Below are 19,522 nucleotides of genomic sequence, written 5' to 3'. Positions count from 1 at the left end.
CAACTTAAATGTTCTCACTAAAACCAGAAAATGATAAATACCTGAGGTGTTGGATGTATTAATTAACTAGATGGGGGGAATCCTTTCTCAGTGTATGTATATATCAAATCACCATGATGTACACTTCACATGTCTTTCAGTTTAAGATGTCAATTATACCTCAAAAAGGTGAAATTAAAAAAAAAACTCAAAAGATTTAAAAATAATTAAAAAGGAATGCAGAGTTATTCTCCCCCTCCTTGACGATGGAGTACTTACATAAATTGTTTGGAATTCTTCTGCATGGAAGACTTTACTTCCCCATTTATTTATTTATTCAGTCATTTCTTTACATCAGTATGTACCCATGGCTATTTATTTTATACTTTGGTTATTTATTTTGTTGCTCAAATTGTTCCAGATTTGGCCACTGGGAGCTCTTTCAGTTGGCTCCTGTATCTCTTTGACATACTCCTGTCAATATAGGTGTTTTTTGATTTAAAAAAATAACAAAAAAACTTTCTGAATTTCTGGCACTACAAGAAGCTCCAGGCTTATCTTGCATATTTCCTACCTCAGCACTAGAATCAGCCATTTCTCCGAAGAGCTCGGATTCCTTTAACTAGTTTCCTTTTATTAGAAACCAAGATCTGGTCACTAGGCATGGTTCTACTAGGTGTAGTTTCTTCTAGGACCTCTCAGCTGACAGAGCAAGGTAATGTATGTGTGTCTACTAAGCTGTATTTTACACACCTATATAAATATTTCTATATGTAACCACCTGTAACAAAAGTAACCTAAACATAAATTCATACTTAGGTTTCCAACTCTAATTCATTACCCTTTGTACATTTAGCTTCCTCTTGCTAATCTGTATGCTCCCACTCCAACAGTGAGAAACCTTGCTCCCATCATCTCCTTATTCCACCATACATGTAGAGCAGTATCAGAACTGTTAACCTAGGATTCTTGTGGAAAGAACTTTATCAACTAGAGTAGAGTACTTATGTGCAATACCTTTCACTTCAAATCTTAGAGGCTCCACTCATTCCAAAGTTATTTGGTCTGTCCACTGATTTTTAACTCTTACTCTGCTGCATTTTCTACAGATTTACCTCCTGTTCCTGGTTGTCAGTCATGAAACTGACATGGTGATAAAGAGAGCAGGTGGTATAGGTGAGAGATTTTCAAATTTCTTGAGGTCATAAAATATGTATGTGCATATATTTATAATAAAGCCTTAATCAAGCAGAAAAGCTGATATTAGATTGCAGATAACAAATGGTATGAAAAGTGTTTATGTATAATGAATCCCACCAATATATGTAAAGAAGTTGTGGGCTTTATAATAAAATATTTCTCTTCCTTTAAATTTGTTGTTCTCAGCAAAATGAGTGCAACTTCCGTACCATTAACTTTCTGCTGCGGCTATTGCTTATATATTATATTGTAAAGATACATGTGGGATTTAGTCTCAGAAATTAGGTAATGCAAATATCAAAACAAATATCACAGAAATCTCATGCTAAGTCATCTTATGAAATGCTCCACAGAATTCCAATCAACAGTTTGATTATCAGTGAAGTATCTGGCTTTCTTGAAGTAGTCCTCATATTAAAAATGTTAATAAGATTAATACAGCATTGTAAATAAATTATAGTTCAATAAAATTTTAAAATGTTAATAAGGAAAAGCGAGTGTATGTGATTCTGAGATAGCACATTTCGAAGTCATCACCCCAAATTTCCTATCATTTCATTTTGAAAGATAAAAATGCCACAAAGATAATAATTTAGAAAATGAAAGTGCAAAATCGTATCAATTCCTCCTCTAGCCACCTCCTTGGATATAACCACAGTTAACATATGAGTTTATTTTTTTCTATCCATATACTATGACTGGCCTCATGATCTTACAGTTTCAGCAGTGAAGACTGCAGTTTACTGTATTAATCCTTATCTATTAAGTCACATGTAGAGATTGTGGCTGACCATCACCTTGAAGACTAGAGGCAGATGGGATTTGCCTAAGTTTGAAACCACATTGATTCCATCAACAAACTCTATTCCTACTAAATGACAGGTAATGGCTAAAAACTGATATAATAGTATCTTTGAGCAAATTATCAATGTGAATTTTTCTCAACGTTTCCCCATTGATTCATTATCTCAAATAGCTCATTAATTCTATCCTTCACCCATCTGCACTGACACTGCACAATCAGCTGTACGTTAAGTCTCCAAAATGGTCTCCTATACTTCACCATCCCATCCTCAGCCTAATGCATCCTCCTATCTCCAGTGTAATCTTCCTGCAATACAAACATAATTGTGTCTCTCTTCTGCTTAAAAGTCTTTGATATTTGCTATGTTTTACCAAATTCAGTCTAAATTCCTTGAGAAGCTCTTAAGGCTGTACCAGAGCCTTTGGGACCCTAACTCACATCTTCTCAGTCTCACCTCTGATTCCAGCCTGAATGCAATGGTAATTCTGGATTTGACTCATCTCAACAGAATCTCATCTCAGATGAACACGATGTGTTTTTCACTTTTTGCTCTAGGACTTTTCCAATGCCACAGCTGGGAACGGGATCCTACTTGTTAAGCTCACACATGGAGCCCCCAAATTTATGAAAGTTAACTCTGAGGGAAATCCTCAATCCTTGAGGGATAAAAACCTATTGGTAAAAGCTTTCCCCAGGTGTTCTAGCAGACAGCTCTGAGACATTCTGAGCTGGTGTTCCATAGACACCAGAATTAAGCCAGAGTGTCTCAAAGCTGTGATATGGAAAGTGTACTTTTCTCTAGACTTCTTCCCCTTCTCCCATTACCTCTGGTCCCCCACATGTACTCTGGGATTATCTCCTTGACAGAAGCTTTGCTTTTTGGTAGAATCAAAGCCAAGACATATAGTACTAGACTCTCACTGGGGTGAATTAGGATGAGAAGATGTCAGAAACTGAAGCTTTGGGCAATTTGAGACAGCTAAGGCTCCGGCAAGGTGTGGGTCAATCATCAGCATTTCTTGGTGTTCACACACCCATTGATAATAGTGAATGGCAAATTTCAGCAACCATGGCCTGACAATAGCAAGATAGCCAACGGCTCAGCCTGCTCAGAGATGAAGGTCTGCATCATTCCAGTAGGCTAGAAACCTAGACAATTATGTATTATAACTTCAAGACCAGTTTCAGCAGTGAAGACTGCAGTTTACTGTATTAATCCTTATCTATTAAGTCACATGTAGAGATTGTGGCTGACCATCACCTTGAAGACTAGAGGCAGATGGGACTTATTACAGGGCATAGGTGTATCTGAGTGGTACAAAGGATATAGACTGTATGAATTGCTTCTGGATTCCTGACTCACATCCTCTTAGCCTTGTCTCTGATGTCAGTGCACATGTAGTGACAGTTTGGCTTACCTCATGCTGACATCTTTTTTCAAGTACTGGATGCTTTGCACCTTTGCCTTCAGGTTTTTCCAATGCCACAGTTGCCCCTGGGAAGCCCTCTGTTTGAGCAGGCATGGTCAGTCTGGAAGTATATAGGAATTTATTTACCCCAAAGTAAATCTCAACTAATGAGGGATATGAGCTATAGATAAAAATCATCAATCTTCAGGTAAACAATTCCAAAATGTATTCTACATCCTCTTTAGAAGATTCCAGGCAGGATTGAGGGCCAGTTGCCTACAGTAATGATTTTAATAATGAATCTGTGTATTTGCTTGTCCACTATTCCTCACTCTTCCCAGTCCCTCACTCCTGCTCCCTATTCACAAATTTTTGCCTGAGGCACTACCTTTGAGAAAACTCAAGCTAAAAAATGGTCCTTAAACCCCATTATGGCTCTATCCTCTATTTTCTACCCTATTTTATGCTGCTTCTCCTGGCTGCTTCCCTGTTATATGCCAAAGAAATAAATTAAGAAGTGAAGGGGAGGAACCATCAGCAAAGAATTGAATAGAATTTCCACAAGGACTTAAGCTGCCAATTGAAAGGGTGTACTGAGTAGTCTAGAAAATGGTTAAAAATAGATTGTTTGGAAGTTTTTCTCCATGTCTGTTTTTATCTCTGCATCTGATATACAGCCGTCCTCCAGAGATTTTTCTTTATTATCTTCACGTGCTGAAACTTCTCCTTGGAAGGCTTTAAATTTTTCAGTTCTCTTTTAAATAAACTAAAGGAAGAAGAAAGAAAACAGATAGTTTTTATATTTACCCATATTTAACATTTCTATTGCAATTCACTCTTTAACTATGAGTTTCCATCTGATATAATTTTCTTCAACGTGAATAACTTCTTTTAGGGCAGACTTACTGGGTAATAACTTTTCTTTATTTCCATTCATTTCAAAAAGTCCATTTTCAAAGGCTATTTTTACTGATTATATAATGCTGGTTTGATAGATTTTTTTGTTTTTGCTCTTTTAAAAAAATTTCCATGCTTATGTATCTTCTACTGTGTTTGTCTCCATTGTGTCTGACGAGAAGCCAGGCATTACTTGTAGCATTCTTCTTCTGTATGTAATATGTTCTGTTCACTTTAGGTGCTTTCAAGATTTTCCATTTATGTTTGGATTTCAGTAGTTTGATTGTGATGTGCTTAGGTATAGTTTCCTTTATATTTATCCTGCTTAAGGCTCATTGAGATTTTTGAATATGTAGGTTAATATATTAAATGCATTTGTAAATTTTAGGCCATCATTTCTTCAAATATTTTCTCCCTCATTCTCTGTCCTCTCCATGGAGGACTTCAATTATATGGATGTAGACCTCTTGATATTATTCCATAGTCATGAAGGCACTGTTCAATTTTTTTCAATATTTTTTTCTTTTAGCAAATCGATCTTAAAGTTCTTTGCACTGCTCCCCACCCCCTGAAATCTATAATCTGTTTTTAAGTTCATTCAGGAATTTTTCACTCCAGATATTATATGTAGTAGTTCTAGAGTTTTCATTTTGTTCTTTTTTTAGTAGCTTTTGTTTTCCTGTTGACACTCCACATCTGTTCACTCTTTACAGTCATAATTTCTCTTAAGTCTTTGAACATATTTATGATAGCTGCTGTAAAGTCCTTTTCTGCTAATTATGACATCTGGGTCATTTCAGAGTTTGCTTTGTCTTGACTACTTTGTGTCTTGACTATAGGTCATATTTTCCTTTTTTCCTAGTTTCTAGTATTTTTAAATTACATACAAAGCATTGAAGATAATTTGTTGTAGAGATTTTGGGGTCTATTACAAAGGTCGATAAGAACGTTGATCTTGTTGTGGAAGCACAGCATCAGCTGAAATCAATTGTTCAGGCTTTCAACAGCTGCTCTCTGCTGGGCTATTTGGAGTCTCCTCCATGTGTGCACAGTTAAGTGGTTAGCCAAGGATTTGAAAAGAGTTTATATGGAGATTCTGGGGCTTTCTCTGTGGTTTCCCCCTTTCAGGGCTTTCTCTTCAATATCCAGTCACTTTGGAATCCCTGAATCCCTTCTCTGACTCCTCAAGTCAGAAAGATTCATTTCTTTATGAATTTCAGCCACCCTGTACCGCATGGAGTAAGAAATGTCCTCTGAAGAAAAGCTTTATAAAAGTAAATCTCACCCAGTGCAATTGCCTTCATTCAAGGGTTGAACCACTTCCATCTTGGACTCCTTTTGGCTGTTCTCAAATATCTTCATATAATTTTTATTTTTTATACTGCTTCAAAGTCCATAATTGTTATCTGTGGGATGGTTAATACAGGTATTCAGCTATTTCTAGAACTAGACTCTACTATTACAAAGCTCTTACCTTGTCACGTATTTCTTTAAAAAATCTTCAGTGGCTCTTCCTTGTCTGTAGAATAAAAACAGATTCATTAGACTGTTAGTCTAACAGATGCACGCTAATTAAAAAATTTTCCCCACAGCTGATCCCATATTCCAGCCAAACTGAACTGGTTTTCAAACATTCTGGTTCACTATGCTCCTTTGCTCATACAATTCTTTAGAATAGCATTTCTCCTATATTTGCATGTCCAAATCCTGACTGTGTTTCAATATCTAACTCAAATATCAACTCCTCCATGAAAGCTATCCTTATCCCTCCAGTTTGAAGTGACCTCATTTTCCACCAAACTGTCTTTTTATAGTTCATTATTTCATTCATTTAATAAGTCATTCAGGTGTCAGAAGTCATAATGAGCACACAGGTTTAAAAGATGGATAAAACATAGTCCCTATCCATGAGAAATCTCTGTTCCTATAGTGGCAGAGAAAGTCAAGTCAACAGGAAGGTGATAAGTGCTGCATGCAGAAGTTGCTGTGGGAAGCTTTGCAGTGCATCACAAAGCAGAGCTGAGAAACAGTATCTTAATAACTGGTGCACCTGCTTTTTGTGTGTGTGTTTTCTTCTGGCTGCACCGTGTGACACGTGGAACTTCCCCGACCAGGGATCAAACCCGTGTCCCCTGCAGTGGAAGCGTGGAGTCCTAACCACTGGACTTCCAGGGAATTCCCTTGTGGGAGGCTTTGAAGAGGGAAGGCCAACTCAGTCTAGGGTATTAGGGACAGCTCCTTGAGTCAAGTAGTCCTAGACCTAACTCTTGAACAATGAATTATCTAGATTAGATACATGGACCAGGAGACGAGGAACATTCCTGAAAGAGAAAACTACAAATTTGCAGGCAGAGAAGTAGGCATGAATATTGTATGTTTAGGGAAATGTAAATTATTTATATAACTTGCAAAATGTGCATTATGCATGAGTGGAAAAAATCTGGAGTCATCCTTTTTTCTTCTTTTTTTTCATCCTCCACCTCAAATCCTTCTGAAAGTACATTATCTTCTCTTTAATTCCCATGTTACCATCTTAGTCCAAATCACCATCAACTTTCAATGGACATCTGAAACGCCCTAGTAACTGGTTTTCCTGCTTCTATTCTTGTGCTCTTAAACATCAGTTTTCAATCCATTGCCTAAGTGACCTTTGGAACATGTAAACAAGATGATGTTGCTCACGTGCACATAATCATTCAATAGCTGCCCACTGCACTAAAAATAGAGTCCAAACACCTTTCCATGACCTCCTCGACCTCCTTGACATGTCACAAGATATGGGCACTAGCTACTACTCTGACCTCATTTTTACACTTTTCTCTGCCTTAACATGCTTCAGAAGTACTTGGCCTTTTCCTCAATTCTCAAACTCTTCAAGAGTCCCTCTACGAGAGGACCTTGACATTTGCTATTCCCCCTGCCTAGAATGCTCCCCTCCTAATCTTTACAGTTGGCTCCTTCTTGTCTTTAAATTCTTAGGAAAAATATCATCCCCTCAGAGGGGCCTTCACCTCCTCAGTCACATCCTTGCTTTAAATTGTTAAGATCACTTGTGATTATCTCAAATTATTTTATTTGGTTATTTAATATCTCTCTGCCAGCAGACAACATGATTTTTACAAGCAGGGATGTACTGTGTATTCTTCATCCTGCTCTGTGTCCTGGGAGGCTGACTTCTAATAGCTGTATCAGCTGAGCTCTCCTGCCCTCCAGCTTCCAACTGAGTTCATTTAAGCAGAGATCAGAGGGCAGGAGGAAAGGCTTAGTGGTAGCTGTGTTTTTCTACCAAAGGTCATAGCTTTTCAGGCAGTCCTCTCCCACAGCTCTTGGATTCATCACTATTTCCTCTCTCTGATGATTTAGGCCTATAGGTGATACATTTTGGCTACTTGGCTTCTCTTCCTAGCTGTTGCTAGACTCAGGATGCTTGTTTCCCCTAATGCTGTCTACATCCTTTACAAATAGACCCTTCATTAAACTCTTTAATTATCTGTTTCAAGTATGCCATCTATTTCTTTCTGGGACCTTGAATTTTGTTCTCTAAGGTATTGCTAGTATCTGACAGAGCCTGGTACAGGTAATGATCAACATCTGTTTGTTGCACGGATGAATGATTGGACTCTTTTGTTCTGTAATCAGAATCTATTAAGCTGTAAGCTCCCTTAATATTTTAAAATGAGGATTCCATTTTTAAAACTTCTCGAAGAACTAAGCTTCTTGAGAGCATAGTCTGTGTTTCATTTTAAATCTAAGCCTAAGATACGGTGAAAATGGGCATCTATTTTTTAAAAATATTTTTCTACTTCTTATACTTTATTTTAAAATTTTATTTGTTTTTTTTATTATTTGTTTTGGCTGTGTTGGGTCTTTGTTGCTGCGCGCAGACTTTCTCTGGTTGCTGCAAGCTGGGGCTACTCTTCGTTGTGGTGTGTGGCTTCTCATTGCAGTAGCTTCTCTTGTTGTGGAGCACAGGCTCTAGGCATGTGGGCTTCAGTAGTTGTGGCATGTGAGCTCAGTAATTGTGGCTTGCGGGCTCTAGAGCACAGGCTCAGTAGTTGTCTTGCATGGGCTTAGGTGCTCTGCGGCATGTGGGATCTTCCCAGACCAGGGCTCAAAACTGTGTCCCCTGCACTGGCTGGCGGACTCTCAACCAGTGCGCCACTAGGGAAGTCCCAATATTTTTTTCTTTAAAGAAGTAATTGTATCTTTGGTTTCTGGAAATACAATGCATTGTTTTTAATATATGCTATTTCCTGGAATATAAATCATGGAATATACCATAAACAACATCTACTTTTACAGATGAAAAAACTGAGGACCAGAACTAACAGTGATTGTTCAAGGATACTATGGTACTGCAACCAGTTTTTCCTTCAGGTTTTTGTACTCTTGATGATATTAGATTGTTTCATCAATTATTAAATGAATCCTCAAGTCAGACTTACCCCAGATCACCTGACCCTTATTAACCATCTTTTTTTTCAGCTGCACAAACTTGCCCTTTCATTCTGGTAACCAAAGCTCTTATAATTCAGAAAAGATTTGGGCACTACCTTGCCACTGAGTTCAGTCTTTCACCAAACGTCCTTCTACAGAGGCCCAGTTAAACTCTGGATGGTACTAAGTATTCTATCCTAGGTGCTCTGGCCTAGATGGTGGAAGATGGTAGGTGGTGAAAGCTGTGGCAGTTTACCCACAACTCCTGCTCCTTCAGGTCACTTGCCAGGTGACTCCCCCATCCTGCCTTCTGCAGAGTCGGCCCTCCCCTGAGGTCCAGCTCTCTCAGTTGACCCTATAAATTTATACAGATATATATAGTATAGGTCGATGCAGGAATAATCCACATAGGATCTTCTTCACTCTAATTCATTGGCTGTATGTATTATTATGACCTGCTTGTGGGCAAGGACTGAATGTGAAATGCTTTGACTCCTTAGAACCTAGCAGAGTGCTTCAATTCTTAGGAATCATTTAATTCTATTGAATGAAGAAGGAAATTCTTCAAATCATGAACTTTAAACCAACATCATTAAAGTTGTAATGATAAGCTAGCTCATTCTAGGCATGTCCTGGATTGTGAAACTAAAGGAGTAATTAAAAACCTGGAATAAATACAATAAAATTACACATGGTTACAATGATGTATATATATATATATATATACATGGGGCAAGAACAAAAAAATAAAATAGGCAGTTTTAGTGTAGTAAGGTTAATGAATAATTTTCATTTCTTTTGCTTTTTAAAAAAAATTATTTTTAAAGGATTTGTGAAGTGAATACAAGGTTGGAGGAAGAAAACTTGGAAGAAAATGATAGGTGAGTAACGACAATGATTAAAGAGCTGTGATAAAGACAGTTAGAAATCAAGTGGTTTCTGGATTACAGAATTAAAGAAGAGCCTTGTGTGAGGAGGTTGATCTGTGAAGGATGATGACCATCTCCATTAGGGACCAGACAGGAGGCAACAGGCTTAGGTTACAGCATGAGGGATTTAGATAAGAGAAAAGGAAAAATTTTCAGACAGTGAGATTTGATAGACACTGGAATGTGTAACTGGGGAAGCTTGTGGAATTTCCTTCTCTAGAGGTTTTTTAAAAATAGAACAGCATCTCATCTGCTCAAAGGATGGACTCTATTTGACCTTTCAGAGTATCCACTGAACCCAGAAGGTACACACACCTTAGAGAAGAAAGTAGGGTTGAATGATCCTGGGTAGCTTGTGAAATAAAAATGGGGTGAATAAATTTCATGTTTAATTTGATTTATATATATCATTTGTAAATTATGATGGTTATAGTTCTTCCTTTTCCTTTCAGTTGAATATTTTCATTTTTAAGGCCTGGAGTTTAGGGTTCAAGTAAAAATGTTGCAGGGAGGGAAGAAGGAAACTATCTTACTTTAGAGCCTATTTTTATAGGGACATAGGTAAGGAGAAAAAAACATTTTGAATATTTTGATTTTGATTTCACTTCCTAGTCTAAATAAATTTTTTAAAAAACATTGACCTTTCTGGTGGCTTTAATATTTTTTAGGGTAAAAATTTTAAAAATTAACTTAGATCTGCATGTTTCTTTTAGTGTTTTTGGCAGAACTGGTATTCCAAACTGGAAGAGGTTCTCTGTATTTAATTTCCTCTCCGGAAGTTTACCTTCAGAAGTCCAAGTGTGAGGTCAAGCCTTGGGTTGCCGGAAATGGTAATGTCCTTTACTGTCTGAGCACCCAGACAGCACTTAATGAAACATCCTACTTTGTGGACATTGGTAAGGATTAAAGTGCTTTAACTATTTCCTCTTATTTTGTGATTTCTGATTTCTATATTCAGCCTTGTAAGACTCAAATAAAATTATATGTAAGAGCTGTGTTCTCTGTATTCAGCTATAACTGCAAATTTCCAGGTATAGGTGACATCCCTCTTTTCCTTCCTAAAAACCAAAACGTATTACGGGTCAAAAGGGATGTAAGTTGTATTCATTATCTACCTCAAGCAAAAACAATTCCAGGGTATTCTAAACTTGATTTCTTTCTAACTCTGTTTTGTTGACCTGAGGGCATTTATAGGTTAAAGCAGTGAATCATAATTTCTCATATTTGTCAAAGTGCTTACTCAGCTAGTATCTAATTTGATCTTAATAAGAACCTCATGAATGTCATGATCTTATAGATGAGAAGATGGAATCTCAATAAGGAGATGTAACTTGCCCAAGATCACAAAACTTGCAAATGCAGAGTCAAAATACTTCTGATTTCAACATCTGTGTCTTCCACTGTATCAGGCTATGCTGTCTGTGAAAAACTTTGCTTTCCTGGTGTTTTATTTTCTTCACCATTGATGAGATCTTTGCCTCTGATTCATTCTGAACCAAAATTATACTGAGACCATTACACTAATGTTATTATTACCAAATAGAAAATTGTGCTATCATTCTTGTGGAATAAAACACCAAGGGTTTAAAAAATTTTTGCCATTCCACATATTAAGTCATGTAAATTCTGATAGGACACTCCATATGGAGATTACAACCTATTCTAATTCATACTAGCTATTGATTATTAAGCAGCACTTTGTTTTTATTACAAAACTTACTTTAATTATTGCATCAGTCTCTGACAATGTTGAACACAATTTCTACATCCCCAGCTCTCTGTCCTGGGTGTCTTTAGGGTACAGTGGCTTTATTTCCTTCTCTAGCATTTCGGAAGTTTGTTTAATACTGACTCAGAGGAAGCATTCTAGCTGAGTCCTCACATGGTCTTGTTTACAGCTCTGGAGTGCACATAATAGATAAGCTACTGATTTCCACAAGACCCCCCGCACTTCCTGGGTGTGTGGGTGTGTGTGCTTGCGCCTGTGAATTGAGATTGTGCAATCTCCCTGCTTAGCTGCATCAAGTTGCAAAGTTATTTCACATCTCTTAAACATTTCTCTAGCAAGCCTAATTTCATAACCCCAAAACCATTGTATTCCATAGGAGGTGTGTTGGTAACTAGTAATTAACACTGAAAAGCCCATGAGTTTGTAACAAGATCAAACCTGATATTGAGGCATGGAGTAGAGAAATTTGCCTAAGGAAATATTGTGAAATAAAGCTGCAAACGGCCGTAGATGAACACTGTTCCATCTGCAGGATTTCTTCCCTTGATCATAATTATAACTACCACTTGTCTAGTTATATGGCAAGAACTTTGTTAGGTCAGCATCTCTTATTTGATTCTAATGGTAGCCCTGAAAGATAAATATGGCTAAAGGAATTTTGTAGAAGACAACCAGATAATTCAAACACTGTGTCCTGTGTTGCCCTGATCTCTCTTTGGTTCCTTTTTGAGGTTACTCTGCATGAAATTTAATTGTACGTTACATAAGGTATAGTAGAATTTATTAGAAGAACTGTCTGTGTATATTAAGGGGTTTTGGGCTAAAGATGTTTGGAGGATGATGATAGTGGGCTGAGGATAGCTCCATTAAACTCTTGAATATTTCAGGGAAAGTGGATCTAAGGCAGAAATGTCACATAGACCTCAGATCATTCTTACCTGGAGATAGAGAATGTGTACATGAATGTGTATGTAATGTCTTGAGCATAGTACTGAAATGATTAAATCCATCGTGAACAAGAACTGAACATTAAAAATCCAGAAGCAGATTTTCTTTAACCAACTCTGCATCAAAACAGAGCAACATTTATTATCTCAAGATTGTGCTTACCAAATTTAGGCATTCTTTGTAACTCAGTTTTTAAAAGCCATCATAATTTCTTCCCTTTGTTTTCTCTTTCCAGCTGCTGCTGCTTCTGAATTATGAGGCTTATCATGCATCACTTCTGCAGTGGATAGCTTTATTTTTGCAAAGTGTATGGAATGAAGTTTGTGGGGATGTAGACTGCAGGCACTGAAAGACCTAAATGAATGTGTAAGAATGACCACAAGGCACCAGACGTGGGTGTATTTATCCGTTTGTGTCATTACTAAGAGGTTTTAGTTCCAAAAAATATCCGGAAGGATTTAGTTTTGGGGAAGTGGGGAGGGAGAAGGAGTGGAATAAGATTTTTGAATTTTTAAACAATTTATTTGAGCTCCCTATTGATATATTCTATTTTCTTTGCATCAGAATCAGAATTTCTTAAGGGACACTTAAAGATTTTCATACCAGTGTCCACAGGCATTAGAAAGTTGATTTTGAAATTTATTTAGTGTGTTAATAAAAGGCATTTTCTTTCAAAGGAAACTGGAAATTGCAAAGTTGAAATATTAGTTATTAAAACAGCAATTAAGACTTTTTGTGGCCAAGAAATACACATGCAATTAAGACTTTTTGTGGCACATGCTTTGCTCCACTTGCAAGCTAATTGTGTTCATGTAGTTCTAGCTGATGTTCTACTTGTCAAAGAGGTCACGTAGTTTCATTGATAGAGGATATACACTCTCTTTGCAGAGCCAGAATAGGACAGTGGTGAAGCTATTCAATTCTGGAGTCAGACTGCTTGGATTAAAATCCAAGCTCTGTCCCTATCAAATTTTGTGACCTTGGCAAGTTAGTTAACCTCTCTGTGCCTCCGTTTATTTATTTGTAAAACAGGGATGATAATAATATGACCTATCTTGTGGAGTTATTTTGAAGATTAAAATGAAAGAATCATGACAAACACTTGGCACGTAGTAAGAGATCAATATATGTAATTCTTCAAAATTTACATGTAGTCATATTCACCTCTTTCTGGTGTACAGTTCTATGAGTTTTAATACATGCATAGATTGTTATAATCACTAACACACCAACACAACAGGATACAGAGTAACTTCAACACCCCAAAGAATTCCCTTATGCTGTCTCTTTCTAGTCAAACACTAGTACCACTCCCCTCCCTCCCCCAGATCCTAGCCCCTGGCTACCACTGATGTGTTTTCTGTCCCTATGGTTTTGCCCTTTTCCAGAATGTCATATAAATGGGATCATACTGTATGTGATCCCATACAGTATGGGATCCTTTTTGAGACTGACACCTTTTACTTAGCATAATGCCTTTGTGGTACAACCTGATTTATATAGAATCTTATCTGAAGAGCTGACTTCATGGAAAAGGGATTGGTGAGAGTTTTTTTTAAGAATCATTAAAGGGAAGAAAAGCTCAGATTAATATTATCCAAAAGGAGAGTTTGTCTTAGCATGAGAAAGGAAATTTTCAGAGTTATCAAAATATCTAAATAGGATACATCTTCAAGAGGAAGTTATTTCCCTGTCATTAAGGGTCTAGAGACATAAGCTGAAAGGCCACTTGGAAGGCAAGGTGTAGAAAGATATGAGTCAAATATAAATTAACCGAGAGAAAACAGTGTTTGTGTATGGAGGCTTGGAGTGGGGCAAGGTGTTGGAAGGTCACAAATAATCCCAAATAATCTGTAAATGTAGTCATATTAGCTCTGTATCATGTGTGCAAATTAACTATTGTTGAATGCAGAGGGAACTTGGGTCCTAATCACCTCCATGGCTGTATAACTGGACAGGTAGCCAGCTGCTGTTATAAAATAGAGGAGTAGCCTTAACCAGAATTGGTAGAGAGAGCACAGTGGGGTGGGGAGATAGCAAGACTGAAGGAAGGGAAGGAGTTGTGGTGGAGGCTGAGCAGACAAAGCTGCAACTGGCGGGGCTGGAGTTGTAGGTCAATGCACTGCATATGTGGTCCCAGGGGCAGCAATTATCACCATATCATTGTGAAGGCACAACTATCATGTGCCTTCTCCTAATTTACACACACAGACACACATATTTATGCACACGTGTAATATATTATGTGTGTGAATGTATGTTTTTAACTTGATCTATCTTTATTTTGCAAATCAGGTAACTTGCTCCTAGAAAATGGAAAGTCTACCATATCAGCTATGATTTCCTGCAAATCAGGTAACTTGCTCCTAGAAAATGGAAAGTCTACCATATCAGCTAAGATTTTCTGGGCATATACTAGGGCAATTTATATGCTATTTAATTTAATCCTTGAGTCAATAGCCTGTGGGAGAAATTACTTTTTCCATTTGATACATGAGGAGATTGAGGTTCTGAGAGGTGAAGTGACTGTACCCAGAGAAACAGAGATGGTGAATAAAGGCAGAGCCAGATTTTGTTGTGTCTGTTTATCTTTAGAGTCTAGGACTTTGCCTTTGCTGGGCTTTTGCCTTTACTCTGCTTTCACACGATGATGAGAATGGTTAGATTTGGAGACTTTCTACTTGAAAATCCATGACCCAATTTTAAATATGAGGGAACAAAATATAAAATGTATTCTATAATGATACTTTCTCTTTGTATGTTTGTTGTTATTATTATTAGTGGTGATGATACCTTACAAACACAGTTACCAACTGAACTTAGCAAGAAGTTTAGGAAAGGAACACTAAGCTGTGGAAAAATCTTATAATCAGAAGACCTAAGTTAAAATTTCAGTTCTGTTCTTTATAGCTGCCTGATCTCTCTAAGCTTTGTGTTTGTTGGTGAATTTAAAGTGATAATACCAACTTCCCAGGGTTACTGTATGATTTAAATGAGAAAATGTATGGGTAAATGCTTAGCTATGCTTATCACATGGTAAGCATTTAATAGGAGTTTGAGAAATTAGATGAAAATATAATTAAGAAGGACTTTTAATTTCAAGACGTAAGCATAAGAATATAGGATATGGGAGGTTGATTCAAGATGGTGGAATAGAAGAGCGTGCACTCACTCCCTCTTACAAGAGCTCCAGAACCACAACTAACTGCTGAACAATCATTGAAAGGAAGACACTGGAACTCACCAAAAAAGATACCCCACATCCAAAGACAAAGGATAAGCTGCAATAAGACGATATTCAAGAACATGGAAGATATACTGCATTCTACATAATTTGCAATAGAAGACAGAAACAAAAGACATAAGCCTTGTGGCTGACAGGGTCTTGGTGCTCCGGCCGGGTGTCAGGCCTGTGCCTCTGAGGTGGCGGAGCCGAGCTCAGGACATTGGTCCACCAGAGACCACCCAGGTCCACGTAATATCAAACGGCGAAAGCTCTCCCACATATCTCCATCTCAACACTAAGACCCAGCTCCACTCAACAACCAGCAAGATACAGTGCTGGACACCCTATGCCAAACAACTAGCAAGACAGGAACACAACCCCATCAATTAGCAGAGAGGATGCCTAAAATCATAATAAGGTCACAGACAACCCAAAACACACCACTGAACACTGTCCTTCCCACCAGAAAGACAAGATCCAGCCTCATCCTCCAGAACACAGGCACCAGTCCTCTCCACCAGGAAGCCAATACAACCCACTGAACCAACTTTAGCCACTGGGGGCAGATACCAAGAACAATGGGAACTACGAACCTGCAGCCTACGAAAAGGAGGCATCAAACACAGTTAAGTTAAGCAAAATGAGAAGACAGAGAAACACACAGCAGATGAAGAAGCAAGGTAAAAACCCACCAAACCAAACAAATGAAGAGGAAATAGGCAGTCTACCTGAAAACGAATTCAGAATAATGACAGTAAAGATGATCCAAACTCTTGGAAAGAGAATGGAGAAAATACAATAAATGCTTAACAAGGACCTAGAAGAACTAAAGAGCAAACAAACAATGATGAACAGCACAATAAATGAAATTTAAAATTCTCTAGAAGGAATCAATAGCAGAATAACTGAGGCAGAAGAACGGATAAGTGAACTGGAAGATAAAATAGTGGAAATAACTACCACAGAGGAGAATAAAGAAAAAAGAATGAAAGGAATTGACAACAGACTTAGAGACTTCAGGGACAACATTAAATGCACCAATATTCGAATTATAGGGGTCCCAGAAGAAGAAGAGAAGAAGAAAGGGACTGAGGAAATATTTGAAGAGATTATAGTTGAAAACTTCCCTAATGTGCGAAAGGAAATAGTTAATCAAGTCCAGGAAGCACAGAGAGTCCCATACAGGATAAATCCAAGAAGATATATGCCAAGACACATACTAATCAAACTATCAAAAATTAAATACAAAGAAAAAATATTAAAAGCAGCAAGGGAAAAACAACAATTAACACACAAGGGAATCCCCATAAGGTTAACAGCTGATCTTTCAACAGAAACTCTGCAAGCCAGAAGGGACTGGCAGGACATATTTAAAGTGATGAAGGAGAAAAACCTGCAAACAATATTACTCTACCCAGCAAGGATCTCATTCAGATTTGATGGAGAAATTAAAACCTTTACAGACAAGCAAAAGCCGAGAGAGTTCAGCACCACCAAACCAGCTTTACAACAAATGCTAAAGGAACTTCTCTAGGCAGGAAACACAAGAGAAGGAAAAGACCTACAATAACAAACCAAAAACAATTAAGAAAATGGTAATAGGAACATACATATTGATAATTACCTTAAATGTAAATGGATTAAATGCTCCCACCAAAAGACACAGACTGGCTGAATGGATACAAAAACAAGACCCGTATATATGCTGTCTACAAGAGACCCACTTCAGACCTAGGTACACATACAGACTGAAAGTGAGGGGATGGAAAAAGATATTCCATGCAAATGAAAATCAAAAGAAAGCTGGAGTAGCAATTCTCATATCAGACAAAACAGACTTTAAAATAAAGATTATTACAAGAGACAAAGAAGGACACTACATAGTGATCAAGGTATCAATCCAAGAAGAAGTATAACAATTGTAAATATTTACACACCCAACATAGGAGCACCTCAATACATAAGACAAATACTAACAGCCATAAAAGGGGAAATCGACAGTAACAAAATCATAGTAGGGGACTTTAACACCCCACTTTCACCAATGGACAGATGATCTAAAATGAAAATAAATAAGGAAACACAAGCTTTAAATGATACATTAAACAAGATGGACTTCATTGATATTTATGGGACATTCCATCCAAAAACAACAGAATACACATTTTTCTCAAGTGCTCATGGAAGATTCTCCAGGATAGATCATATCTTGGGTCACAAATCAAGCCTTGGTAAATTTAAGAAAAAAGAAATTGTATCATGTATCTTTTCCGACCACAACACTATGAGATTAGAAATCAATTACAGGGAAAAAAACATAAAAAACACAAACACATGGAGGATAAACAATACACTACTTAATAACCAAGAGATCACTGAAGAAATCAAAGAGGAAATTAAAAAATACCTACAAACAAATGACAATGGAGACATGACGACCCAAAACCCAAAACCCAAAAGCAAAAGCAGTTCTAAGAAGGAAGATTATAGCAATACAATCCTACCTCAAGAAACAAGAAATGTCTCAAATAAACAACCTAACCTTACACCTAAAGAATTAGAGAAAGAACAAAAAAACCCCAAAGTTAGCAGAAGGAAAGAAATCATAAAGATCAGATCAGAAATAAATGAAAAAGAAAGGAAGGAAACAATAGCAAAGATCAATACAACTAAAAGCTGGTTCTTTGAGACGATAAACTAAACTGATAAACCATTAGCCACACTCATCAAGAAAAAGAGGGAGAGGACTCAAATCAAGAGAATTAGAAATGAAAAAGCAGAAGTAACAACTAACACTGCAGAAATAAAAAGGATCATGAGAGATTACTACAAGCAACTCTATGCCAATAAAATGGACAACCTGGAAGAAATGGACACATTCTTAGAAATGCACAATGTTCCGAGACTGAACCAGGAAGAAATAGAAAATATAAACAGACAAATCACAAGCACTGAAATTGAGACTGTGATTAAAAATCTTCCAACAAACAAAAGCCCAGGACCAGATGGTTTCACAGGGGAATTCTATGAAACATTTAGAAAAGAGCTAACACCTATCCTTCTCAAACTCTTCCAAAATATAGCAGAGGGAGGAACACTCCCAAAACTCATTCTATGAGGCCACCATCACTCTGATACCCAAACCAGACAAAGATGTCACAAGGAAAGAAAACTACAGGCCAATATCACTGATGAACATAGATGCAAAAATCCTCAACAAAATACTAGCACACAGAATCCAACAGCACATTAAAAGGATCATACACCATGATCAAGTGGGGTTCATCCCAGGAATGCAAGGATTCTTCAATATACACAAATCATTCAATGTGATAAATCATATTAACAAATTGAAGGAGAAAAACCATATGATCATCCCAATAGATGCAGAAGAAGCTTTCGACAAAATTAACACTCATTTATGATAAAAACCCTGCAGAAAGTAGGCATAGAGGGAACTTACCTCAACATAATAAAGGCCATATATGACAAACCCACAGCCAACATTGTTCTCAATAGTGAAAAAGTGAAACCATTTCCACTAAGATCAGGAACAAGACAAGGTTGTCCACTCTCACCACTATTATTCAACATAGTTTTGGAAGTTTTAGTCACGGCAATCAGAGAAGAAAAAGAAATAAAAGGAATCCAAATGGGAAAAGAAGAAGTAAAGCTGTCACTGTTTGCAGATGACATGGTACTATTCATAGGGAATCCTAAAGATGCTACCGGAAAACTACTAGAGCTAACCAATGAATTTGGTAAAGTAGCAGGATACAAAATTAATGCACATTAATTTGCATTCTTGTACACTGATGATGAAAAATCTGAAAGAGAAATTAAGCAAACACTCCCATTTACCATTGCAACAAAAAGAATAAAATACCTAGGAATAAACCTACCTAAGGAGGTAAAAGACCTGTACTCAGAAAACTATAAGACACTGATGAAAAAAATTAAAGG

General features: G+C 37.2%; 1 protein-coding gene across 1 annotated transcript in view; it reads right to left on the bottom strand.

The window, feature by feature from the left end:
• Window positions 1–3,318: 3,318 nt before the first annotated feature.
• The window catches only part of LOC307188888 (uncharacterized protein), a gene marked incomplete at its 5' end in the record, with an annotated part of 54,651 nt that continues 38,447 nt past the window's right edge, over window positions 3,319–19,522 (bottom strand). The window contains 2 exons of the mRNA XM_079926559.1: window positions 3,319–3,514; window positions 5,765–5,809. Coding sequence (XP_079782685.1) covers window positions 5,781–5,809 — 29 coding nt within the window. The 3' untranslated portion in view covers window positions 3,319–3,514; window positions 5,765–5,780. The remainder of the gene's footprint in view (window positions 3,515–5,764; window positions 5,810–19,522) is intronic.

Source organism: Stenella coeruleoalba (assembly GCF_951394435.1).
Source record: "Stenella coeruleoalba genome assembly, chromosome: 7".
NCBI lineage: Eukaryota > Metazoa > Chordata > Mammalia > Artiodactyla > Delphinidae > Stenella > Stenella coeruleoalba.
The sequence above is the reverse complement of the archived record's forward strand: the minus strand, read 5'-3'. Positions and strand labels throughout refer to the sequence as shown.